Below are 26,935 nucleotides of genomic sequence, written 5' to 3' on the forward strand. Positions count from 1 at the left end.
AATATCGGTTCATTTTTTCCAAGTGTGCAATGTGTCCTCTCAAAACACACAATGATTCCTCTGACTTTACACGAGAAATGCGTGACGCATAACGTATACATTGACAGAGATGGAAATCAGAATGCTTATCTTACACACAAAAATCGTGATGTTTCGGTAAACTGTCGGTTTCGGGTGAAAGATCAGTTTTGAGGTGCACAAAATACCGTGATTCATTTTTTTAAGCCGATACATACCAACGATTGGCCATCCCTAACAGTCATTATTGATGTTTCTTTGCCACAGAATTAACTGACACTGGTGCCAGTAACGTAGAACCGACTACGTAGGAATAAAACCAGAGTCATAGTTAAATGAAAATGTTTTGAACAATTGTAATGTACTTTTAAATGTTAAAAATTCAACAATATTTTTAAATGAACGGATTCATGAAAGTGCATCGATCAGTTAATATTTTCGTTCATTCATCCAACTCAGAGAGTCCAACTTATCAGTACTGATTGTTGCTTGCCTGCTGATCACCAGTTGACACTTTTAAAGTGTAGTGGTCGGAAGGAGTGTAACAGATTCAAAATACGCTAGAGCATGAAATGTGTCATGTCCAATACACAGGTGTTGTACAGGTTTCAATCCTAATCTTCAGTTGTGCTAATTCCGCACAATATTGATGTGCTTGTATTAAACAACAAATACCTCACCTAAGTCCAAAATCTCGGAGGTGATGACTTCATTAGGACGCAACATGTCGAAACAACCTTGTGGCAGTTTTCGGGAGCAAATAACCAGGCTTGTCTTTTCTCGTGAGAGAAGCTCTACCGTGTAGGAGATTTTTTTTTACTGCAAAAAAACAACTGCTCTCACACTGGTGGGCAAAGCGACGCTCTTGCTTGTAGAGAGCAGCGAATCGCGTGAATCTGAGAAGCATGCAAAAAACACTACGATGAACGAACGTTACGGTGTTACGTTTCTCACACGAAAGGACATTACGCTCAATTACTACACAGCACACAGTTCACTGCAGTGCTTTTATTGTGCGTCTCTAGTGCCTCTAGTGCCCAAGTTAATTTTTAGACGGACTTCGAAAAAATCACTATGAATCTTTATAGAAAGTTTTTAAGTATTGATTGAAGTTTTTTAGAGCTTCAACTGAAGACCGTCTAGAGGCGGCACTGGGCACTAGAGGGTTAAGCATATATTAAAAGAGGAGAGCGAATTGCGTTGTTTTCTTTGCATCTCGAAACTGAAAAAAATCCAACCGCCCGTCACGCATGTTTGCTCTTCGAATGCTATCGAATTTATCTCAGCAGTGCACACCGCACTGTACTTCTGTGGTGAGTGATTCACCACTCTTGTTTCACTCAGCTGTGGTGTAAGCAGCAAGTGTGTTAGTTTTTCTATGAGCAGCAGAAATACAGCACAAAAAAGTAAAAAAAGTGTAGTGCAAAATGTGGTCTTCTCACATAATGAAGAGAATACCAAGCTTGTCTCTGATCCTGTGTAGAGGCCGGAAGATGATGTCCAGAGATCGGAACATGATGTTCAACACCATTTCTAAATCCAAAATGGCGATCCACCTTCCCGCTGTGCACTTCTCCGTCTCGTCCCTGACGGATTGGTGTCAAGAAACATCTTCACCGGTCTGTCATTCAACATCCTTATGAGATGCCCAGTTCATCGCAACCTGCCGATCTTAGCGGTGTGGACGATAGATGACTCCTCAAGCAGATCCTGCAGTTCGTGGTTCATTCGCCCTCTCTATGTTCTCCATATGCAGTCCACCGAAGATGGTACGCAACACCTTCCGCTCGTAGACCGTAAGGACGCGCTGGTCCTTCACAAGCATAGTCCATGTCTCATGGCTTTAGAGGACTACCAGTCAGGTCAATGCCCTGTACATGGTCAACTTGTGGGGGCGGCGAATTCTACTCGAACGGAGCTTTGTTTTCACAGGGTATTTTTTTACAAAAAATCATGACTTTTTTCCTTGATTTCTTCAGTTCTTAATGTTTAGGTTATGTTTTGTAGTTTTCATAAAAAAATCAGAGTTTTGAAAATGGTTTTCAGATAAGTAATTTGTCATTTTTTTTCTAACTCTTTAAAAAAAAGTATTTGTCAAATGTTTTCAAAATTATAATTTATAACTTTGCCGAAAACGTCATACCGATCAAGCAAAACCGTTTTGGCTCTAAAAATATTAGTAATCATCAATACCTTTCCAAAAAAGCATTTTTAAAAAGTTTCTCGCACGACTCATGTTTCAGAAAATTAAACCAATAGCACAAAATGGCATCTGTTGCCCAAAGAAACGTCTATGCAACGTTTCAGCCAAAACAAAAATGGTCGATGAAATTGGTTGCCCGTGCAACATTTGTTGCAGCATTCTCACCCGTGCTCCTCCAGCTGCTCTTCCGTGGATACCGCTGCCACGCTGCGCGTATTCCTGTGTAACTTCGGCGTCCCGCAATTGCTCAATACTTGGTCGCAGCGTTCGACTTCGGCGGGTATTTTACACCGTCGAAAGTTTTGAGCGTATGCACACAGCTACTCAGGGCGGACGAAGATTGATTCGAGCTGCAGGCGAAAATTGATTTGGCGCCCCCCGCTCATCATTGTTAAATTTATATTATAAGCATTTTTAAAGTAGTAGGCACTGCCAAGTAGTTGTCTGAGTTCGTCTTTGCCTGTCCGAGCTATCCAAGAGGTGATGAGCAATTCTGAAATAATTTTTTTTTGAAAAAATCCAGTAAATATACCTAGTTAAACGTTGCTTAGAAAACAGTTGTCACGATTACGGAAGAAGGAAGGAATCTCCATTGTCAAACAGCGGCTGTTGAAGGAAAACAGAGAAAGGGCCGACCGCAAGGATGACTTGAGTAGTCGTCGGAGGTACGAAGAGGCAGCAGTTTACCGGCAACTGTCATCAAAGTCAAAGTTAAACAAGGTCGAGCACATGAAGAAGAACTGTCGTTCTAATAAACCAGAAGGAAATGCTATAGCGGCAGTCGATAAGAAAGCAGTAAACCAGAAAAAATCTGATACTGGGAAGATTCAGTTCTACCTAGTCACAGGATGAAGTGATCATTTCGTGAAGGCTGCAAGTCATCTGCGGTCAATGCGGCAAATGAAAGATGCTCTCATTATCGATGTGGTCAAGAATGCCGTGACGCTGGTCGGAAAGTACGATGGAGTAATCCATCGTATGTCTAACAAAGGAGTATCTTCGGGAAACTTGTTCTTGGTCAAGAAGCTCTTACATTACAATACAAGATGGAATTCAAGTACTATTCACTGGTCGCGATGGCCAAGACTGAGCGGAGTTTCGGTGAATCGGTGTAGTGTACCTACGGGGCAATATATAGGTGCTGACTTTGGATGTCGTTTCTTTTGGGCAAGCCAATATCAGTTTTGCTTTAAGTTCAAAAGGAGCTGTCATTGTCATTTGTCCTACGGCTCATTTTACCCGCAAAGTCGGAAAAAAACGAAAAACGAAACACAACGTCCACCAGCGATCATTTAGTTTTGTCCGAGTTACTCGAAACGAAATGCGCAATGCCACTCCTGGGTTCGATTGGATTCTGCGACTCATGTGATATGATAAAGCAGTGCCGGTAGCCGCTTGAGAGTGTTAAAGAACACACATCGTTGTAATCTATACCATCAAGCACAAGTCAAAGGTGTTCCGATGTTCCAAGGACTATGAAGCTATAGCTCAGTAGTAGATAAAAATCTCGTCGTGGACCAAGGCCGCGAATATTTTTCAAATGAGCAATTCAACTACAACAAGAATCAAGGAGCCCCACAGAAAAACGAGGTAGCTGAAAGCTTCAATCAGATGCTGTTTGAAAAGCTAAAATCTATTCTGCCCAATTCAAAAGGTGCGAAGATGTTGTGATCGGAGGTGGCTCCGACGGCAACGCACCTCCTAAACGGTTGTCCTACGGTGACTTAATCTGAAACGCAGAGAAGTGGACGAACGCTAAAACAGCCCTTGACAGGATACGGACATTCGGATGTAGTGCTATGTATCCCGAACCAGAAGAGAAACGAAATTAGAGTAATGATTGCCTACGCTCCTAATGGATACCAGCTTTAGGACATTTTGACGAGCAAACATTACATTACAAGGAACGTCAAATTCAACGAAGATTGTTTCCCATACCCTGAGACGAACACAGTGGTTCGCAAATCATAAAGTTACTTCTCGTTCGAAGTTTACGGCCACAGCCTCGTGGTCAAACAAGAAGCACGTGGCGTTGAGCGTTGATATGACTGAAGCAATTTAACTAGCCGGCTTCCCGCATGACGTTGCAACCGATGATAATAAGGAGTATAAGAACAACCGTAGTTGCATAAGGGTTACCCAAAACCTGACATCAAACACCATTTTATACGGGACCACAACGCAGATGAATGCATACGAGTGGAACCTATTTGGACCGACAAACAGTTGGTGGACACCTTCACGAAGGCGCTGGACGATGGATGGTTCAAGGACCTACGACGAACAGTTGTACTGGCTCCATAATCATAAGAGGAAGCGAAGTAGGCACTGCCAAGCTTTCAGCCATCCTCAACAAAGACGTGCTATCATTACGATCGTTTTTCGACAAACTGTTTCTCATTCGTTGAAGTTTGCCTGAGTATTTGTCCGTCAAGGTCTGAGTCCGATGTTATCCTACGATTTTATTAAATGGATAATTTTGAGAAATATCAATCAAAAAAATGATTAAAACTGGCAATCATTCAAATTATGTTTCGGGTTTTTTTTTTTTTAATTTCCGCCCACTCATTTGGCGCCCTTCGACGATTAACGAGGCGATCGGCCTGCTTCGCCTTCGCGTTAATCCGCCCCTGCAGCTACTAGGTGGTGGTCCGAATCTATATTCGCACTGTGGTAGTTGGAGAAGAACCAGGCGTCAAACGTAGTCGATGTGATCCTCTGTCTCTTGGTCTGGTGATTTTCAGGTGGTTTTGTGGATATCCTTGCGAGGGAAGAAGGTTCTTCTGACTACCAAACCACGGGAGTCTGCAAAGTTCACGCACCGATGGCTGTTATCATTAGACACGGCGTGCAGGCTATCTGACTCTATTACCGATCTGTATTTTGCCTTCAGTCCTAAATGAACATTCAACCGCCACGACTTCATGTTATAATAATAATTTAATAGCGGAGAGTCCAAAATACGTTAAGGAAAGTTGCTGAAACTGTTGTACTATTAAATTTAAATTTGATCAAAAACATCAATCGAACAAGACTAGAGCTGCTGAAAAAGTGGCAGCTTTTTTGTGAATGAACGATTAATTATCACTCTGTTCCAACCAAACTTGGCTGAGATATTTCTAGACATAAGATAATAGTTTTAGAAGGACAAACCAAATATTAACCCTTGATTGACAAAACCTTAGTTACTTCTATTTTGGCCACCATTACAACCAGAGCTAATAATAAATCTTATCAGATTCCAGAGTTTTTGGCGACAATCGATCAGAAATTCCTTCACAGCTAAGTTCTTGTAACATTAACAATCGTTGATGCAGATACACTTTGGAAAAATTGATAATTTAAATGGATTGTTTGAATCAAACCGAACAGCCAACCTGCTAAGCCCATTCGTTGGTGTGCTAATACTGACAATATCTACCATGTCAATACTGGGCCAAACCCAAGCAAATTAAAGAAGGGTTTTGACAGCAGTTAGGCTGGGGTTGGCACTAGGTAATTGGTAAAAAGAAGCTGTTTGTTTTAAAATAGTACTTGCTAATTAATACGGTCGAAAGATCACAATTACTTAGTTCTGATTCAATGGAAATGATAAAAATCTAACAAAAAATGTATTTAAATTTTTTTCTACTACTAATGTTTCGTAAAACCACTTGATAAAACCTTTTCACACCAAGCTCAATGTTTCTCCCCGTTTCCCGCTTCGTAAGAAATTCTGAAAACACTAAAAAGAACTCTTGAACCAGTTTTGAATAAAGAAAATAACTTTTCAAGGCCTTTAGGTTGAGTCATGCTGTAAAGGAGAGGTGTAACGGTTTTAACTTTCACTCCTTGACATTCAACCGTTTCTGCCTCGGTAGTTTTCGTATCTTTAATAATAAAGGTTTGACAGCTTTTCTGACTCTCAGACATCTTAATATTTGTCCTAAAACTGATTTCCATCACTTTTCTAGCAATTAATATCACCAATACGCAAGCGACGAAGGACTTTTTGTTCAATTCCCGTGATTTTTTTCGCTAAAAATCTTTGAATCATAAATCTCGCTAAAAGTTATTCAGTGAGAACCACGTTACAGGATAACGATAACCTTCACAAATAATCGGCGACGTGAAACACGCGTTACACCTTTTTGCAACGCTTTAACCAACCGACCTTCCGACCGGCGGCGGCGGCACCGCACAGCGAGCGTACGATCAACCGCGTACGAGCCGCAACACTCGGCTTGTCGCATGCGTCCCCGACCCGCGTCGCAGCCGCACACATAGCCGAGCAATACGACAGTCTATAAAAAGCAGCGATAGAAGCAACAGGTCTTCATTTGTGGTTCTGATACCGGCACGACGCGATTGGCGCCACTACACAGTCATACTACAACAAGCTAATAGCTTTATACAGCAGCAAACGGAACGTCGGTTACAAAAAATAGTTGAAACCAGAGCATGCAAAATTTGAGATAAAAAAAAGTCAATCGCGCGGTTTGCAGTCTATCGTGAAAAAAGAAATCTATCACAAGTGATACCATAGTGGGACATTAATTACTGGATATTGGTGGAATAAAAAAAATAGAGGAAAGGTTTTGAATGAAATTAGTGAAAAAAGCAAAGACTGATAGTGCACAAAAAACTGAACAGTGAAAAGTGAAGCAAATTTAAACAAAAATTCGTTTGATTCGCCGGAGACGCTGTACTAAAATAACAAACTTCAGGTGAATATTTTGTCGAAAAAAATTAATTTTCATCTAGTTGTGTGAAAAAAACCAAATGGGTCCGCTCTAACTGCGGGCTGTTTTCCTAGCTGAAAGCAAAATGTTTTCCGTGAGATCCAATACCGACCGCGTACAGAACAAAAGTGCTCGGGCAAGATTAGCTGCTATTGTTAATCGACACGAGAAAGATTTACGGATCACCAAACCCGCATAAAGCGCGGTCCTGGTCCAATCATTTTTTTGCTTCCAACCGCCAGGTGAAAATATACGCACATGCAGCAAACCTTCCTTTTTAGTAGCTCCCGCCAACCGGTGACCGCTACTCAGGCACTGGCAGCAAGCAGTGGGAAGCGATACAACCTGTTGAATGTTGTGTCTCTAGTTTGGCTTGAGGCATGCTGCAGCCACAAGTGGGTGGCAAAATAGAAGGAAAAAAAAAACAACATGGTAAAGTGAAAGGCTGCCCTGCCCTTTACGTTCGCAGCGCACTGCTGTGGCAATAACAAACGAAAAACTTGCTCACGTCGGTAGGAGAGGAAATTTCTAGTTGCTATTCTGACGGGGGCAGTTCTTACGCGGGTTTGCGTTGCAATGGTCATTATTGGTGAATAGAAGATTGTTTCTGTTTCGCACGTTTATTGGGGGTTAACTATACTCTTTCTCGTACCAGAGCAAAGTAAGTAATTAAAATACCGAGCGCAGTCATAGCAAGAACGCTGACGGAGGCGCGTGGTTCTCTGTGCACAACGGAAACTGTTACTTTGAATAACCTGACATCTTCTCGTTTTATACATTTCTAATATCGCGATTACCGAAACGATAGTTTAAAAGTGGCCTTCAGTTATAATGATTAGCGTGTGTGAATCGAATGGAACGGGCTATTTATTTAATTTATTTTAAATAGTTAAGATTCCTTAATCGTCTCTTAAAAATTCTCAAAAATCAAAACCTGGCAGGTTTTCAAGAAATTACCCATTGCCACAAGTTTTTCTTTTCAATTTCAATATTTCGTTTCGAAAACCAATAGCCAAATTGAGCACTCTAACCCACCTTCGGACAAAACAAGCCTGAATACATAACGAGGGCAGTCTTCACACCCACAAAGTGTAATTGAATTCTGAGCTTAGACGAGTTAACGCGTAATCCATCTCAGGTGAGCAATGTTACAACTTTCGCGTGTGATTTTTCACTACATTGTTTAGGCAAAAGAGACCGATTTTCTTTGCTCGCCATTGCTTTCTCTCGGATAAATTCCTAGTACTGTGTTCCATCCAGTGGTCTTAGCTTACGGATTATTTTTCGCCATGATTCCTACGACATTCACGACTAGAGCAATTGCGCTTCAACAATTTCCTTGAGGCGTTAGATAACTTTTTGGTAGGAATGGTTCAAGCTCTTGTCAAAAATTTCAATTGATCTTGCTGTCTCTGTTTTTGATTGGTATCCTGAGGGTTTAATCAACTATTCATTCAAGTTGGTCGACGTTTAGACGGCACGCAATAGAATAATTGTTTCATTTTTCTATTAATCTTGATCCTAATTTTGGACTAGTAATAGTTTGCGCCAGGTTAATCGCGTTTTTGACATAATAAACCATAAACAGATTGAGTGAAATTCTCAATAGTACTTCACAAACTGGTCGATGAATTCTAGGGTAAAAAATTCCAGTTATGCTTTTCTAGCTAACGGCAATCTTCTTTTGAAAAGTCGTCATTTTATGGACTGAAAATATTTTCAGAATATTTCAGCGGGTAAAATATACACCTACGGTAGCTTATCAACACCATATGGACTTTTTTCAGTAAGTTTTACCTGAAATAGTCTTCTAGCAAATTTTTGTGGTAAAACAAGGCGTTACAGAAAGTAGAAATCTATTTTGTTAGGATATCATTACTTATAATGGTTTTGGTTCGTTTGGGTATTTTTTTAAATGGTATGATCAACATTAAAATTGTATTTTTCAATGGGTAGAGTTATGTTACACATGAAGTTAAAATCAATAAATTAAAATGGATTTTAAAAAAAAAACTCCTAAAGTCAAAAACTTTGCTTGGCTTGAAAATAACGATTTCTTCTTCCATGACTTGATAACAAACGAAATGACCACCTGGTCTTTTTTCCTGACTTATAATTTATTGTTGCCACCAAGTCAAGAATGAAGCTTTTGCATTTTAGAAATACAGAATGTATTGAAAGTTTAATAATAAAAATGTAAAAAATTTAAGCGAATTTTTGGCACTTGACAAATAAAAAGACCACGTGGTTAAAGTCGCAAGGGGGGGGGGAGGGGGGGTTGGCCAAAAGATCACGATAGACCACGGGGGGTTCGGGGGGTAAAAGTGATCAAAATATGACCACGTGGCTTAGGAACGGCCCCAGTTCATAATTTTTTTTTTAAATTAACATAAAAGCGGCGAAGACCAGATTTTTCTCCCTCCAAGAAGTCAACGTGGATTATGGATGATACACGCAAAAGTTGGACGGTGCGAAACCAGTACAAAATTGTGCGTTTTTAGCGCAATTGTTGATGTAATTTGGAACCAGTACAATGATTGCATGTTGGGCATAACGCAATTAATGCTCTAGCATTTTCCCAATGTATTTGGCAGCTTAAAGTGTAGCTTAGGTGTAGTAGCTAAACAGTTTCAACTGGTATCAAGCAGCATTGCAAAGCGAGCGAGAGGCAAAACCTTTCTTCTCCTCTCTGCTTGAGGACGAGACATATACTACGCTTTTCAAGTCTTTTGCACGCTTTCGGGATACTTTTTCTTCTTCATGCATTCCTCTGAGTAGCAGCAAGCATGCACCGACAGTATGAGTGAGTATGTACAGCCAACGAAGGAAAAAAATCACCTCTCGCGATTAATGAATACACATAAAACAAGCCTAAGATGCGTTGAAATCGTCGTCAGTAAGCAAAAAACAAAGTATCGGTGCTGGTGCACTCCTTCTGCTTTCCTCTATACGATATATTTCTATTCATTAGTGTACACCACAACATGTGGTTCTCAATGTGCACAACTCGGTATATGAAGTTATTCGTCTCTGTTACACAGAGGGATCAGAACTTGTTATATCCTTATTCATTTGACTCATGAATATGATTTTTTGTCAGAAAAAGAAAGAAAATGACAGTGTATGCCCTCCTACTCTCGCTTTAACTCAACCGCTGCCGAAGTAGTCCCTTCCCCCACACATTCCCTCTCACCACACCTATTCTCCTGTTGCTATCCTTTCTTCCCCTAACTACCGGCCTATGGAGAGACAATGGCAACGATCGAATCGCTTCTCTGAGCTGATGTAGTCTAGTCATGTGTTTGTTTTCTCCCAGAAACCTATGCACCATATCATAATTTCATTATGGGTTGAGAGGATTCAAGTTTAGTCACGGCCTGTACACTTCGTGAAGTGTACATGTGATGAATAAACGACGATTGCATCATATTCGTTTCGTTTCCATCACTGTGTACAGCACGGGTGTCTCGCTCATTTCGTGAAGCAACGAGACATCGCGTCACAATCCGAACCGAAAGAGAAGCAAAAGAGCAACCTGCAAATTGTATGTGACGTGTCTAGTCTAGTCGCACGTACATGGAAATTCTACGAGCGAGAGAGAAATTTCTCGTCCCTTGAGAAAAAAAAAAGTGCGTGCACAGAATGACAAATAATAATTATTCACAATTTACAAGTGTTGCCATAAAAAATCAGCACCGCTTTTGTGGCTTTATGGAATGGAGGGTTTCCGGTGAAGCTAGCGTTGATTACAAAATGTTGTTAACATATTTTTTTTTCGTTATTTTTTGCAAATCATTCAATGGTACTTTCAAATGACCAAATCCATCGAGATAAATCGATTGAGTATTCTGGCTATATAAATCTAGTGAGTTCACAAGTCGTTGTTCACTGCTTGCACTGCTCCATGAGTAGCAGCCACTCGATGTGAGAAATAAAGTGTCGATATATGATACATACTCTGATTTCAATCTGTGTCAATGTATTCGCAGTACAACTGTTGCGTTATCCTTTTCACACTTTTATTGTGCGATTTTAGTGCAAAATTTGTGCGAATCGGGAAGTACAATGATTGAACAAGACTTGAACTTTTGCGTGTACCTTATCGTGACGCTCGGCGTGTTGAATGTATGGAAATGCAGAGCAAAACTCATCTCATGAATTTTCATGAGTCACGTATGAGCAATAAATAATCGTAAATGTGTCTCATATAACATAATGTGTAAAACACACTAAATTTATTTTTCTTTGATTTTAATGGGAGCTAAATACATTGACAATTTACCGAACATTCATGTTAATAAGTTTCTCCAGTAGCACATCAGCAATATGCAACACGTAACAGTTGCAGTTGCAGGTATCTGCATCCATCCGACATGAGTACAATTTGATTGTCTTCCTTTCAAGCCGCAACACAACACGATATGTGTTATATTGTTTCGTTTGTCGGTCCAGCTCCGCTGGATGTCAAAACAAAATGAGATTCATTTTTCGTATATTCGTATTGCGAAATTGAGATGAATCATGAGAACTTGAAATAAAGGCGGAGTATTTAGAAGATAGCTCAAAAAAAAAGAACAGGAACAAAAAGCGAGCTCGTGATTTGGAAGCCGCTGCATACTCAACTTGTAATCAATTTACTATTGAAAAGAAAAGCCAATTATTTTACCTAGAGTATGGGGAAATCTTCACGTTTTGATCAAGACATTGGCGTTAAAAATCCGTTCAGGGGTAGTAACATAATGTGTATTTCAAGAGGGCACATTTTTGTTACACTGTTCACATCATGCCACCTTACTGAAGAAAGACATGTCCCGCGTAAAAAAACCTCATTACTGCATTGTGATGTTCTCAAAACCATGTGAGAACTTGTGAATACACCCAGAGTTACTAATGTCGTAAAAAAACCCGTAGGGAATGCGGTACTTGAACAATTCGCGTGAAAAAGTGCAGCCATTCAATAATCCGCATTTATTAAAAAGCCACTCAGACTAACTTACTTACTTACTTACCTTCACTTTCATGCCGGCAGATCATAGAGATCCTATGCCGAATTCAGAATACGCCTCCATAAAACTCGGTCTTGTCTTGCTCTTCTTCAGTCGCTCCTTACACCAGCTGCTCGGGCATCCTCGTCCACAACACACATCCAACACGTGCGAGGTCCTCGGTCGTCGGTCTCCAACCGTGTCTTGTGCTACGTGGCCAGCCCACTGTAACTTGCCGTGTTCCATCAACTTGACAACATCAGCTTGTTTGCATTCTTCGTACAGCTCGTGATTTATGCGCCTGCACGACACTCCGATTGCTTACTTACCAGTGAGTATGGATCGCTCGAAGACCCTAAGATTCATGAGCGCCACCGGAAATTTCGTGTGGATCTGTAGGCTGCGGGACCTAGGCTGTCATCGATGTCATCCACAAAGCCTATTATTATTTGGGTTTGCAATATTCCCGGAAATTGATATCCCGGGAAACTGGAATGAAAACTCTCATTTCCCGGGAATTCCAACAAATAACAAAAAAACATTTTCATTACCAATTCGCATAAAAAAACGAATTGAACAAAAAACAAAGTATATTCAAGCTCAGAACTTTGCGACCGACTTTTGTTGCAAATATTTGCAGAAGAAGAGGTTTCAGGATTTTCATGTGGTCAATCTCTTTAGATCCGCTGACGCTTCTACGTTAAACCAAGATAATGTAATTTCTTCTGTAAAACTTTGCTTAAACCCATTAAATCACCGCTGGTGTTTAATTCTGGAATACTTCCAAATCACTGATTTCAGCTCTTGCTACATTTAATAAAAACTGAAGTGTCCAATTCTTTCACTTTGTCGAAGAAAAAAACTTAGTGTAAGGCAGGCAGGAAGCTTGGTAAATATTCGCTATATTTGGTACGGCTTTTTTGAGCAAAATATTTCTTCGGGATAATATTTGCAATACTATTACACTGTAACAAATATTTGCTTAAAACTCTGTTTGCTTGAACAGTAGCAAAGCCTATTCGCACATTCAAACTTTTTTGAAGTTGCTCTCACCATTGATTAGAGAGTAGGATTCCGTGTAAAAATTTGGATTGATTAACTGGAACGTTATTTCGCCATATCCTGATTTTCTATGAGTCTCAAAATTGTTTATCAATTTACAACTATATTTTTTTTTAATTTAAAAATTCGCTCATTAACTAGCATAGAACGACATTATAAAGCAAATAATGGCCTGATTTTTCGGTTTCTTAATAAAACAGCAAATATTAATGACAAAAAATTGAAGCAATTAATTCAATATTACAAGGCGAACAAATATTGACCGTCATTTCAAGCAAATGTTTGCTTCGTGTAATGTCCACTTTAGGGCTGCTATACAGTTTGGCGACGTCAGTTTCGTGTTTTGAGAAAGTATTTAGTTTTATTGCACTTTTGCATAGAAAACTACAGTAAACTTTGCGGAATTTTTCAAGGGACTCGGCAATCTCGGGTCCAGGGAATCAATATTTCTGTTCCCGGGATCCGGGAATCCCGGGAAAGGTATTTCCCGGGAAATCGTTTCCGGTATTGCAAACCCTAATTATTATGTACGATGGTACCACTCCTCTGCACACCAGACCTTCGTAAAACATTTTCATAGGCTATGTTGAACAACAAACTAGAGAACCTGACTCTTACTTCAGACCATCGCGACGCGACACAATCGCGTGACGAACAATGGGTGTTCGCGAAATTTGTCGAGGATCTTTCTCAAGATGAACATATGGTCCGTTATCCCGCTCGGAAACCGCAATGGTATTCACCAACAAAGGCTTTCTGCGACGGACTCAGTCTATAAAATATGGTTCAGCACCAATTCGATGTATTGACTCCAACGGTTGACCACCTGAGATTTATCGGTAATTAGGTTCCTCTCCCTGTCATTACACATGGCAGGAACTGGCACGGTGCGATTCTTGACTCCGGTAATCGCTCTATAGAAGCTCCTCGCCTGGTGAAACAGTTTTCTACCTCCGCCAGAAAGCGATCGTAGTGTTCACGTTTCTGGTGGCTAGAAGCAGCTCTATCTTCCCGGCATTTTTCCTGCATCTGATGCGCCACAAGGTTGCTCCTAATTTATTAGTGTAGGCCCGGTTCTGTACCTCTGTCACTTCTAGACACTCAGCATGTCACTGCGTTGCTTATCATCTCACGGGCTGTTTAACTCAGGTTCACTTCAACTGGGCCCCCCTATCCGTCTAATAACTTTCCGAGTAACTCCTTCCGTGGATAGTCTCTTCGATTTTGATTTGAATACTTTGAACAGCCATTCGAGAATCTTGCCTATCTCGAGATAGTAATCTTAATTGACGTTCGGCCCTGGAAAAGACCGCACATCGATGAAAAGTACCTGCCGTCGATCAGAACGTGGTCCATCTGGGAGCAGGCCTCTCCATTGGGTTGTCGCCAGGCGTGTATTCGCAAAATAGGTACTACAGATGGATAAATCCCTGGCCGCAGGTAAGGAAAAATTCCTCCCATTCTTCTCCTTCACGTCGTTGTTTTTATCGTTTATCGGCGTGTACACATTAATGAGGCTGTATTCGAAAAATCTGCACTTGACCCTCAATACGCATAGACAGAGGAAGCAGACGCTTCTGTAGACACTCCTTAAGGTAGATCCCCCCGTTTACAGTCCCAGTAGTCACGAGCGGCGCACATCACTTGTTAAATCATGTAATTCTTGGTAAACTTCAAAAGTCTCTGCTTCCTTACTTCCACCGGAACATCAAACTTTTGCTGGGTCTTGAAGAATCTCATCTCAATCATGATGAGACAATGAAGCTTCGTCAGCATCCGGATTTACAGTTTCCGGACCCGTGGCTTTCCCGCCGTATTTTGCCGTTCGTCACGAGTTGGATCCTTCTACACTTTCACGACACGCTTGCGGTCCTGATCACTGTTAGAACATCCATTCTGACCACATTTCTCTTCTTGTTCGAGATTCAGAGTTTCGTATTAAAGTTAATCACACGACACACCATAGACTGCACGATTCCGAGTTGTTTCCCGATGAAAGAGTTAAGGATAGTCCAGGTTCTGACAGCTACAAAAATACAGTAAAAACAGTAAAAAATCTCACGAGAATCTCCACAGCAGAGAAATAAAGGACTTATTTCTAAAAACAAATTTTTCCTATTCATATATTTCAAGTCTAACTGAAGTCTTTGCTATGGGTATTCAGAATAAGGAAAAATAAAATTGAATATCTCATATAAAATAAAAACAAGCACAACTAACTTGCTTATGACAGTGGCTGCCAAGCGATGAAGAAAAAAAAACAGTTAGTAACTTTCGAACTTTCACAAAATAAATTACTACCACATAATGAGACATACGTAACACTTAGGAAGAAATCTTCCAAAAAAGTTGGTACAAAATGAACTACTCGAATGATACTACACTCTGAATAAAATCACTGTTTGAGTTGTTTTTGAAGGTAGTGTACCTGCGCAGCTCTGCATTTGTCTCGTTCCTACCCGAAAAATGCTGCATTGATTTCGTAAATAACTTTTTGACAGTTCCTTATGGGATTTTCTTTGGAGCTCGATAAAGCCCATCATTCATAAAGTTCATTAGTTGTCGAGCAGTTGGACAGGACGAGGTACGGAGTACTATGGGGCAACGTGTACCAGAAAAAACGCCAGTATTACTTATGTCTTATGTATGTGTTACTACTGTTAAGATAATGTAAAAGAAATGTTTTTTCTGTCTTTTGAAAAATCGTCACAGAAAACAGTTACGTTTCTTTCCGGTCGCGCGGCATGCTGCGATTCTTGAATATTTTAATGTCAGCTTATTTTGCTGGTTATAAAAATTACAACAAGACCTAGACTGCCGTTCCAAGCACAGTTGTTCCATTTTCTACACAAACCTTATGCACGCCGGCTCAATTATGTTTGGAGCGGCAGTAGAGGACGTGGAGATATACTAATTGGGTCCTAAGGTTATACCAGTTTTTACAGATCATTTGAAAAAGCCGCGTTTTCTGAGCAAAACGTGATTTTTTAATTTTTTATCGTTTCCCTTCGATTTTTGAATAAAAAATAAAAACTGCTGAAATGACAGTTCGCCCATGTACGGTATATGAGAGAACTGTCATTTCGGTAACAGTTAATGGAGACGAATGCCAAATTAAGCAAAGTCTTTCGAAAAAAAACAGTTAATGCGTCACCTGTGTAAACGCTATTTCAAGTTTGCTGCGGTGAAACAAACATAAAATAGCGTTTTCACAGGGAACGTATTATCTATTTCCAAGTCGTGTGCTTCTGAAAAATCGAAGTGGTAGTTCGAAATCGGCCATTTGTGACTTCAATACCGTTTGGTCTTAAAAATCGAAGGACAACGATAAACATTTTTTAAAAATCACGTTTTACAGCTGATATATAAAAATCAGAAAACCGTGTAGAACCTTAGGAAAATGGAGGATTGCCGAACTCAATGGTATCCTTCATACAATCAAAGAATTTTTTTTAGAAAACGCGTGATGATGATGCATACTGCTTACTGGGTTCTATGATTTATTCTGAAGGGTGCAGATACCAAACTGGTGGTTTGTGATGCATTATTGCAAGTTTAGTTGCTATGGCAATAGAATTTTCCGTTTGGTTTGCGAATTAGGTGCAGAGACTCTAATTCAGTCATGTTCTCACAAGAAAAACACTTGGGTGGACAAAATATTCCCTTCTGCTTATTAGCTCTCGTCACAATTAGAACTTTTTTTTTCATTTAGGGTTACGTGGGTATGCAAGACATACGAAATTTAGTAACTCTGACCAATCGCCACTGCGAATGGCTTTTAGCAGAAGCGCCCCCTTATTTCTCCATTATGTGGGAATGCAATAGAATTACGTTGTACGTTTATGAAAACACCATCGTAGGAATCGCTCCAAGCAGTCCATCTACCCACAACAAGCGGTGCCATGTCCTTTTAAGTGTTCATTGAGTCATTGAATGGTCTTGCTCCGTCTTATTTTTTTTCCTAGAACCAAAGCATTCTAGCAAAAAATGAACTGACTTTTCTTTTCACGTCCTATGATTTTTTGGCTGGAAGCTGTTAAGATTTCTTCGAAACATGAAACTGTCACAAACTGCTGCCACAACACCACTGAGTCGTGGTTTCGGCAGCCTTCTTAGCCTTCGCGGCTGGGGGCTGGCAATGCATTACAATTCGTTGCACTCGATTGGCCACGCCTTCTGCTGAATTGATGGGAGCAAAAAAAAACATGAAGTAACAGAACATCCCACCAAAAAAAAACAACAAATCTCATTCGAGCAGATAGAGTAAACAGTTGTGGAACTCAATGGAGGAAATTAAAAAAAGTGACCTCACCATCCAAATGAGCGCAGCAGTTATATTCATATGGCATCATCATCATCATCATCGTTAGGCCACCGGTTATCGCCTGGTGGCGTAAGCACGCGCGATGAGGCTAATTAATTGAACTTTTAAGACAATTTTCCCAACCATCCCTCCGTCTGGCAGACGGTAATTGACGATGTTCTTATCGGCTTGCGGACTTTGCTGGGGAGCTCAGCACTGGTGTGAGGTGGTGCGAGAAGACGCAAAAAGTACAGTGAAAAAAAGGGAATACCTCAAGGGAGGGGGGTAGCGTCCTATCTCTGCATTTGAAGAAAAAAATAAGAAGGCAAACGCTTGCTCGAAGGATCGAACAATCGGTCGATAGAGTGTCGATTGGGTTATCGCTTACTGGTGAGTTTTATGTCTTTTTTTCATTGTTTGTTGGAACTGACAATAATGCTTAGAAAAGTTGCATAAAAGAAACTATTTTCTATGAAACAAATATTGTTCAACCACGTCGGAAAAATTATGCACGAAGGCACGAGTAATATGTTGTGAAACGTGACTCGGCACTGCGACTCTTCCGAACAATCGCTTCAATCTAGAAATCAAGTTCATACTACCGCTTTTTTCTTTCTATACAACTTTTCATGGTTTGTGTAGATGATTTGTAGCGGGGAACATAAACAAGCATGACTAGCTAGAGAAGTGCTAATTAAACAACCATGAGCTATGTTTAATTTTAAACAAACGATTTCGCCATTTCAAACTTTTCCGTAATAAAATAGATTGCTTATATCAGCAGCGGATGTTTTGTTGGCAGCGTCGATTCCTCACACAATAAACTTCGACTGTTTGTGTTTGATTGTCCTTTGATGTAGCTGTGGGCTGTGGGTCGGCCATCAATTTCGCAACGTGTTGCTGCCGCTGGGCTTCAGGAAAAAGATGATTACAACTTTTAAATTAATACATATTTTACTGCACTTCCGAAGTGTTGACGTCAACTGGACTACCCACAACGAAAATGATGAACCTTTTTCACATCGTAAGCAGAGAGTGAATAATTGAACATCTTGTTTTTCTTTTTTCCGCAGAATGATCACTCATTGGAGTTTCCTACTCGGACTGGGACTGCTAGTGATGACACCGGCGCTGGCCCGTCCGGATCCTTATCAGTCCGAACTGAACCCGAAAGCGGATATTCCCAGCGAGATTCTGTACAATGATTTGGTAGATGAAATGCAAAAACTCCACAATAAGGAAGACAACTACCTGCAATACTTGGCAGCGAAGGCAATCCGACAGCAGCGGGAGGAAGACCTCCTACAGCAGAAACAACAGGAGCTGCAACAGCAGCTTATGCTTCAACAATCACCTGCTGCAGTAGCAGCGGTAGAGGAAGCCGAATCCTCAAACCTAGATGAAGTGCCGGCTGAAAGTCCCATCAAAACGCTTAACCGGCTGCATACCACACCGAAGCTTCTTTCATACCCGAAGGCTAGGGACGAGAAAAAGAGCAATATACACTGTAAGTGAGCACCATTCCACTAATCCACTAAAGTTTCGTTTCAATACTAGAGTAACAATTTGTTTATCTTTCTTTTTCTTACAGATATGTCACTATGTCACTTTAAACTGTGCAATATGGGACGCAAACGCAACACAAGATTTTTGCATTTGTAAGTACCAACTTTTCTACCACGCTATTTTTTTAAGAGTCAAACTAATTAATGTCGTTTTTTTGCTTCATTCCAGCTGGAAGTAAACTAATTTGAACTAAGAGGACAAAGATACTCTGATAACGATACTCTAAAAAAAAACCTCCGCCCCAACTCCCGTTCCCCTTTCCGAACCAGTGAAACCCAACCCCGCAGGTCCCGTTTGGGACTTCAACTACCTGGTATAGAAATCTCCGCAGACTCGCACTCAGTACTTTTATCTACTCGCAACACACTCACTAAAAATTTCCACAGGAACGCAAGAGCTTCTACGCTCCCATGGTTTAGTCACAATTGTATTAGTAAAATGTCTACTTTAGTTCAATGGACGAAAAGTATTGAATTTTTTAAATACTTGTTTTACTTAAAAGGCTAAGTTTAATTGAAAACAAAAAAACATCTCGCATCACGCACTCTCTCATTCGAATGTAGTCCCCCCGAGGCGACCAAAATGGTCGCACCTTCGGTGGTAATATTGTATTATTAGTATTAAGAATCACCGATGATGAAGAAGGAAAATCTAACCTAATATTGGCTCAAGACTAAACTGCATAAACTGAGATATTTTTGACTCCCCATAATTATTCCAAGCTCAATAATAATGTTACTTATGAATAGCCAAAATAAATTATAAAAAGAAAACATGAATGACTGTCAGCTACTTACTGTTGGAAATAGTCACATTTGAAGGAAACAAAACTAAAGAAACTGTCAACGTTGTTTTGATCAATCAAGAAAAAAACTGATGTAGATGTGTAAATAAGCCTACGTAGCTGTGATTGCGCCACAAGCAAACGTGAATTGTTGTTATCATTATTATCATGATCATCGTTGATCGTTGAAAGCTTTGGGCTTCTGCGTCCAGCAGAGATTTGAACGGTTTGAGAATCGTGCTAGCATCGCTTCGGCAAGGCAACCTATTTATTTGACGAATGAATGAACATAATGTTAAAAAACTGAAATAAAATAAATATAATAAATTATTACCACGTGGATTGCACACACACATTTCAAGCAAGCAAACGATCACCGATTCCCGAGTTTCCCCGGCTATGGCTGCTTTTGGATCTAAGCTGACAAACTCCTGGAGGTTTTTTTTTATTTTTGTGTATGTTTTTTTTATTTTCGACACCTTGGCATATTTCAGGGACTTAAATAAAATCCATTTCACAACAATAACGTAGGCGTTAAGAAAACGGACTTTTTCGGGTGGAAGTATAAAAATAACTAAGACAGATAATTGAGTTTGATAAATTTCCCATGGAAGGTAGTTATGTTAGCTTCCTCGCAAAAAAAATCTTCGCTCTTACGTGCGGCCTTCCGGCAGTTAACCGGAACATTCGCCATGGTGGACGAAAACATGCGTGTAGGAATGGTTTTTAATTCTTTCGTCATTTTATTTATCAATTCCTCTTTAGTTTTCGTGACAAAATTGTTGGAATAGATCTTACGCTTCAGGTCAAAAGTCCTCGATGGGACGCTGGGGGGGTTTGCCAACTTGGGTACTACATCGATATTCAGCCGCTTTATCTTCTTCAACGATCGCTTCGAGTAGTGGGCCGACGCCAGATCCGGCCAAAACACCTTCGTCTTCGCCTTTTGGTATTTCTTGATGAACGACGCAACTTCAAACAGGCACTTCGTACTATGAATTTAACCGTTCACGACCAATCCGGAGCGAAAGAAGAGCAACATTGCTTGTCGTTGATTGTCAGCCACAGCAGCTTCTTCTTGGGGAACTTGGTGTGTGAAATAAACTTCACCTCGGTGCTCACTTCGTGGGGGAGGTAAAATACGAAGTGCCTTGCCAGTAGTTGCCATTCAGGGTGAGACAGATCTCTACGTCCATCACCACCGCCACGTCGTGATTTGCCAGGAAAATCGACTTGACCATCTTATTCAGGCGCTGCCACTGCGTCATTGCCTGCAGCTCCGAGACTAGTGGACGGGACTGCTGCCTTCTGACATGTATGTCTATGTTTGCCAGGTACTTTTTCACTGTTTGGCCGGTTGCACTAACCTCCTGGCCGAGTAGCCACTTTTCCCTCGGTCTTCCTCTTCAGCATCCTTTGGAGCTTATTGTCGCTCAGGGTCGTCGGCCGTCCGGAACCAGGCTTTCTTTCAATGCTTTGAATGTTGTCCAATAGTGCCAAGGTGTTGTAGATGCCGAAACAGACGCATCCGGTGTCCAAAAAATGATGTACGATGTCCTTTTAGACGCGTCAGCGTCACACTCTATATTCTTATTTACCGCCAAGTATTGATCGCAGCTGGTCTCGAGGTACGATGCTGGCCTAACAAGCCAGTCGTCGTAGGTTCGAGTCTCGGCTCGGGAGAGACTGTTAGTGTCAGTAGCGCTAGCCCCGCAATTGTTCTGTACACTTTACAGTTGGCTGCGAAGTCTGTGTATAATAAACAGAAGCTCGAGTTCCGATACGGAATGTAGCACCAAGGCTTTGCTTTGCTTTTTTATTCATCGCAGAACTTTACGCTCAAAAACTCCGAGCACTCGTCGATAAGCTTCTTTCAGCGTCCGTTCATCATGTCCGTAAAAAGCCACCGGGGGCATCAGTGTACTATACAGCGTTAGTTTTGTGCGAGTTTGGAAACTACGGACCTTAGCTGGTTATGTAGTCTGTGGAAAGCAACTTTGTTTTGGTATAGTTAATGCTGAAGGCCTCCTCCATGGTCCTAGGATCGATCCGAATCGATCCGATGACATCAATGTTAGTTGGAGAGCGCATCCCCCTTTTTCAGTCCATCTAACGTTACGAACGCGACATACGTACGGAATGCTGGCGAGATATCAGCTCAATTAGTTTCGTCGGGAAACTGTGATCTAGCATAATATGCCACAGCTCGTTTCTTTTCACTGAGTCGTATACCGCCTTAAAATATAAAAACAGATGATGAGTCTGCAAGTTATACTTTCGGAACCTCTCGAGGATTCAACGCAGGGTGAAAATTGAATCCGTCGTGGAACGCCCTTGTCTAAAATCAGCCTTCTGTTCAACCGACTGAAGAACAGGATACGGGAGAACCTACCTCGAGTACCTCGATAGTTGCAACAATCCAGCCGATGGCCCATAGATTGGGCATCTGAGGATAACCCGTGTAAGTGGCTCCACAGCTCGTTCGTCGCTCATAATCCTCATTCTGTTCCTGTTTTGCTCCTCTCGCATTTACCGTACTTGGAAGAGGTGTGTGCAATAGGATTTAATGCACGGAGATATCGTACGTTCTAAGTACAGAATTTCCAATCGATTATCGTTTTCTGCTTCCGTGTTCATAGCATAGGTCTTTGCCGATTATTCCGTTCTGTATTCCTAATTTCGTTGTTTGAGGTTAGAAAAGGTTTCGGTATGCTACCTTACCAGGGTTGCGAGAACTGCATCCTACTGATGGGGCTGCTACTTTGGTGAAGCTGCCAGGATACAGCGTTTTATGGTTCAGTTGCCCGCTCCGGGTTGTACATCGCCTCTATCATGCCTCTAACACCTCTAACATCCCAGTCAGCATACGATCAACGTTTCCACCTGGGATTAGCTAGCCGATCTCGGCTAAGGTTACCCGTATCCGGGTGTCACTTCGTAGAGATTTGGATATGCGTTGCTGGCAGAGGTGAACGACCACATTAGAATCTCACCCAAGTAACACGGTTAGTCTTGATTGAGATTAAGTTATTGATTAATGACTTAATAATAACTCAAAAAGCGCATTGGGCGGAGCCAATATGAAACAAATATTTTTTAATAAATGAATTATTCACACAACTTATGAAAAAGAACTATATATCGGTATTAACATTTTTGCACTGTACTTGATGAAGAATGAATAGTTCACACCACCAAACACATTTACAACTGATTTCATCATGTTTGCTTCCGTTGTCGTTGAGAAACGTTAGGTGAAATCTCACTCCACGGAAATTGTAATTTGGCGATATTGGTAGGATGGAAAAAGGTCTCGGTATAGTAGCGCAATAAGCTTGAAACGAAAGGGTATAACCTTACACAAAGGCACTCATCATTCTCATCATTCACCTGACAAAAAGGAAGAAGAGGAAAGATAAAGAAAACTGCATGATAAGGGGAATAGAAAAGGGGTGAATAGGGGATACAGCACTCGTTCGCTAATTGCACGCGATTTAGTTGCACTGCGTTTTAATTGCACGTCCGCTAGTTGCACGAAAGTGCAATTAAAAAGCAGTTTTGCGTTAAACTACACGTGGTTTTTGAAGCTACCGTCTGTCTGTCAAGTTTTGTGAGGGGATACTGAACGCACGAAATATTTAGTTAACTGAAAGTAAATTTAATACTTTTTAATTTTGTTATTTTAGATTCCGATTATATGTACTAAATAACATTTATACATAATCACATTGCACGTTTGCCCCGTTTGTTTTCAATTATAGTCGATCTTTTTGATTTAAATTTGATCACTTGTGTCGCACACTCGCTGAAATGTCGCGTTAAGGTGCCCACATACTTTACAGCTTCTGAAAACGTGGGATTCATGGAAATACAGGTATGTTCATTACACTTTAATTAAGTTGCAATGCATGGAAAAATCTGACTGGTTCAAAATTGATTCGTGAACGGATACACGAAAACGAACCTTTAGCGCACCCCTAAAATTTTTCGACAGTTTTGAGCAGAGGGGATTCACTGCTGTCAAATTTCATATATGTGTGCGTTATCGCAGATCAACTCTGGTCCATGACGTTTGTTGGTCCGTGATGTTTGTAACTATGAACAATAATGGGGGAAAATCACTACACAACACTTTAATGAAAGTTTACCGCGGTTTCTCGAGATTTGATAAAAAAACGTTCCAATTCTATAATATTTCATATCGATCATTTTCATGACCAAAAGGAACCAAAACCAAAACAAACGCCATGTTGTCGAATATGTTGGTTACACGATGTTTGACAGGTAGATCCCCCCTGGTTTTGAGTTCATGCAATTAAAAAGCCCATCCGCTAGTCGCACTGCAACTTTCGTGCAATTAGCGCACGAGTGCTGTACATGCCTCTAGGATTCGATGATCCCTGTGTCTAACTCTAGCACTTGTTCGATTTGATCGAGAATTTATTATAGCTTCCAATATGCACTGAATTCACTGCGTCTTAGGAAAAGGCAGGCCTCGAATTTGTAAAATGTTATAAGACATGTGCGAACTTATAGTCGACTGCAAATAGAAATTGTGCACCCAATGCGACGAAAACAACAATATAGCGAATGATTCGGAATATTCAATTAATCGCAGATTGCAATAAGAGACAAATCTCTTAAATTTATCGATATTATTTTAAATAATTTCAGATCAACGACTTAGTAATTACTGCTTCTAAGAGCTAACTCTGAGATCTAACCGATAATTCACTCAAAAACTAAAACAAAATCGAAATGATATAGATAAACAGTAAGTAACATACCGTAATAACCTTCATGACCAGAGGGAAGAAAACTCACATTTTTCATCCGACTAACCCAACTTACAAATGCTTCTCGATTGCACTCTTTCCGATCACTATACGCTATAGTGCGACCTGTTCAGCTGTTCCTGAACGCCAGTCTGCATCAGTCAATCTTCCAACAGTCTGATAGTGCGCGTTTGAAACCGAATTCGGTGGCTGTTCTTAATGGGACCATCTGGCAACAGATTCTCCGCTAAACCACCTTCTCGCCCTTCCAATTGATCCCAAATGGATTTCAATTTTTCCTTTGGTTTCTCTGTCTTTTTGGGAGTTTTTCTGGAAAAATAATTGTATTGATAACATGTTTTTGACTTTCGAAATTAAAAAAACATACTTTTTGTCCACCTTAATCGGAGCACAGCCTCGTTTTTGTTCCTGAATTTGCTCTTGCATTTTGCTGAGCAAAAAAATTATTTGTTATAAAATAATAAATGATAACTAGTTATACTTACTTTCTAACACTTTTTGGTAGTGATCGTGGTTTCGGCGCAGCGCAGTAATTGTTCGGGTCTTCAGGGTGATAGCCGTAATCTTCACCACGTAACCAACGCTCGTACCGTTCCGGCTGGAATCTTCTCACGAACGTTTCCATTGAAATTTTGACCATATCAGGTCGACAATTGCACACCGAAGCTCGCTTCCCGTACTCAATCCATCGTTCGGTAGCAAAATTGGTGGATTCCGCACAATTGAAGCCATGATTAAAGCCAGCATGGTAACCATACGGGAATGTTATCATTATTTCACCCGGCTGTTGTGTGATCTTGTTGAAAGGGATTCCATTTTGCTTTAGAACCTGTGCGCTAATCAGTGTCATCTTGTGCCTCAAAAATGCTTTGCACTCCTGATAGTTTGCCGGGAAGAATCGTTCAGCTAATTTCTCCAATTTCTTTCCGTGCTCGGGAGGAATCGCATACCACGTTTTGGGAGCCCCAAAGTGTAGGAAATTAATCGAATACAAGTCCATATCTTCCGTGTGCCACGCAAAAGTGGTCTTCCACATCCCAAAATATAAATAGGCCGTATTAACGCCCGCAATGGAAATATTATAGTCTGCATTCACGTAATCCAAAATCGTTCCCAACCTATTGATGTTCCAAACTTTAACATCCGAGTCTGTCAAACTTCCGGGTACGTCCGCCCCGTAAATAGGGGCAACGTAGGTAACATTCTTCCAAAACTTTTTCTCCAAATCCTCGTAATCGAAATGTTTCGGTGTGGCATGCCGTTCCTGGCGGGTTTTGCCGTAGAACTCCTGCACCGTCATCGAACGTTTCTGAATGTTAAGCTGCTGGTATAGACCCTGCATGCCGGAAACTACCTGCGAGATGGGCGTCTTAATGGTAACGTTTATGTTTCTCAAGTCATAGCCTTGTTTGCGTGGAATCCATTCCGCTGGGGGAATGACCTACGATTTTATCAAAAATATTGAGAGAGAAAAATTATAGATTTTGTGCCAACTTATTACCTTCACCAAACCGGCTTTATGGGCTCCTTTCGATTCCATGTAGTTGATGTAACCGGGAAAATCCTGGAATTCTTCCCAGGTCGGTCGAAAGACCATTATCCTGGGAATGGCCATCGCAGGAGTCTATTTTTATGATAATTATCAAAAGATTTTCAAATCGCTTCCGTAGAGCACCAGCAGCTGTAATCGTACTTTTTGTTTTGTTTCGTTTATTGACAGCCTGACGGTGGCAGTGCTGGCAGTCATGTTCGGTTTTACCGATTTTATGCAGAATGATGGAGAAAGATTTTGGTACATATCTAAATTGTATAGGAGCGATTTCATGTTCAGGGCAGTTAAACATTTAAAAGCTACAATGAATTTCATGCTAACATATTGGATGTTTCCGAAACTGACGAGAATTGGTTTAAATTTAATTTATTTTATTTTTTTCAAGCGATTCTTTTTAATCCAGGAACCAGAACTATATTTATGTTAAACCAGGGAATTTTCATATAACCCACCATTTTGAGCAGTGTAAAAGCTGTGTGTTTCATGGATAATCTCTTATCTGTCGTCCTTTGAATTTCAATTGCATACTTTGCTTAAAATGGTACGAGCATATGAATATCAGTAGCGGAAATGGTATATTTACTTGAAGGAATTCTGGAGTACTTTGTGATAAGGTCGTATGTCCAAACGTAAACAAAACGAGTGAGAGATGATTTGTGCTTGTAAAGTAAAAGGGATATACCTCTCACTCGTTTTGTCTACGTTTAGACATACGACCTTATCACAAAGTAGTCGAGAATTGTTTTTAAGAAAGTTCTACAATAAAATCGCTTTTCTGATGGAGGCATACACTATACAAAATGTTTGAAACAAATTTAATGCATACAACTTTCTAAAGTGTTCTCTATGTAAAATGAGAAACAAAACATTCGGCAATAAAAACAGATAGCTTTATTACGTGAAAGAATAAATTTCCTTTTTTATTTTTGTTTCTTTTTACACAGG

The 26,935-nt window shown here is 40.5% G+C and overlaps 2 protein-coding genes across 2 annotated transcripts; one reads left to right on the plus strand and one right to left on the minus strand.

Annotated features, from left to right (window-relative positions):
* The first annotated feature begins 6,525 nt into the window (after positions 1 to 6,525).
* On the plus strand, positions 6,526 to 20,022 carry LOC129722342 (uncharacterized). Its single transcript, XM_055675711.1, has 4 exons — positions 6,526 to 6,927; positions 18,366 to 18,799; positions 18,884 to 18,950; positions 19,027 to 20,022. The coding sequence occupies exons 2-4, from the start codon at positions 18,367 to 18,369 to the stop codon at positions 19,034 to 19,036; spliced, it is 510 nt and encodes a 169-aa protein (XP_055531686.1). The 5' UTR covers positions 6,526 to 6,927; position 18,366; the 3' UTR covers positions 19,037 to 20,022.
* A 4,239-nt stretch (positions 20,023 to 24,261) lies between these two features.
* Positions 24,262 to 26,144, minus strand: LOC129722341 (probable lysine-specific demethylase 4A). Its single transcript, XM_055675710.1, has 4 exons — positions 25,940 to 26,144; positions 24,924 to 25,879; positions 24,806 to 24,868; positions 24,262 to 24,747 (listed from the first exon to the last, which is right to left on the minus strand). Exons 1-4 carry the CDS (start codon positions 26,051 to 26,053, stop codon positions 24,579 to 24,581), a joined length of 1,302 nt encoding a protein of 433 aa, XP_055531685.1. The 5' UTR covers positions 26,054 to 26,144; the 3' UTR covers positions 24,262 to 24,578.
* Between the last annotated feature and the right edge of the window lie 791 nt (positions 26,145 to 26,935).

This window comes from Wyeomyia smithii, chromosome 2 (assembly GCF_029784165.1).
Source record: "Wyeomyia smithii strain HCP4-BCI-WySm-NY-G18 chromosome 2, ASM2978416v1, whole genome shotgun sequence".
In the NCBI taxonomy this organism is placed as follows: domain Eukaryota; kingdom Metazoa; phylum Arthropoda; class Insecta; order Diptera; family Culicidae; genus Wyeomyia; species Wyeomyia smithii.

What these genes read in the sequence shown, in the direction of transcription:
- LOC129722341 (XM_055675710.1), bottom strand. Translation starts at nt 26,053, where the DNA reads ATGGCCATTCCCAGGATAATGGTCTTTCGACCGACCTGGGAAGAATTC. An exon ending in CTACCAAAAAGTGTTAGAAA is followed by an intron (nt 24,869 to 24,923) that starts GTAAGTATAACT and finishes TTTTTTGCTCAG; the next exon opens with CAAAATGCAAGAGCAAATTC. An exon ending in CCGATTAAGGTGGACAAAAA is followed by an intron (nt 24,748 to 24,805) that starts GTATGTTTTTTT and finishes TTATTTTTCCAG; the next exon opens with AAAAACTCCCAAAAAGACAG.
- LOC129722342 (XM_055675711.1), top strand. Translation starts at nt 18,367, where the DNA reads ATGATCACTCATTGGAGTTTCCTACTCGGACTGGGACTGCTAGTGATG. An exon ending in GAAAAAGAGCAATATACACT is followed by an intron (nt 18,800 to 18,883) that starts GTAAGTGAGCAC and finishes TTTTTCTTACAG; the next exon opens with ATATGTCACTATGTCACTTT.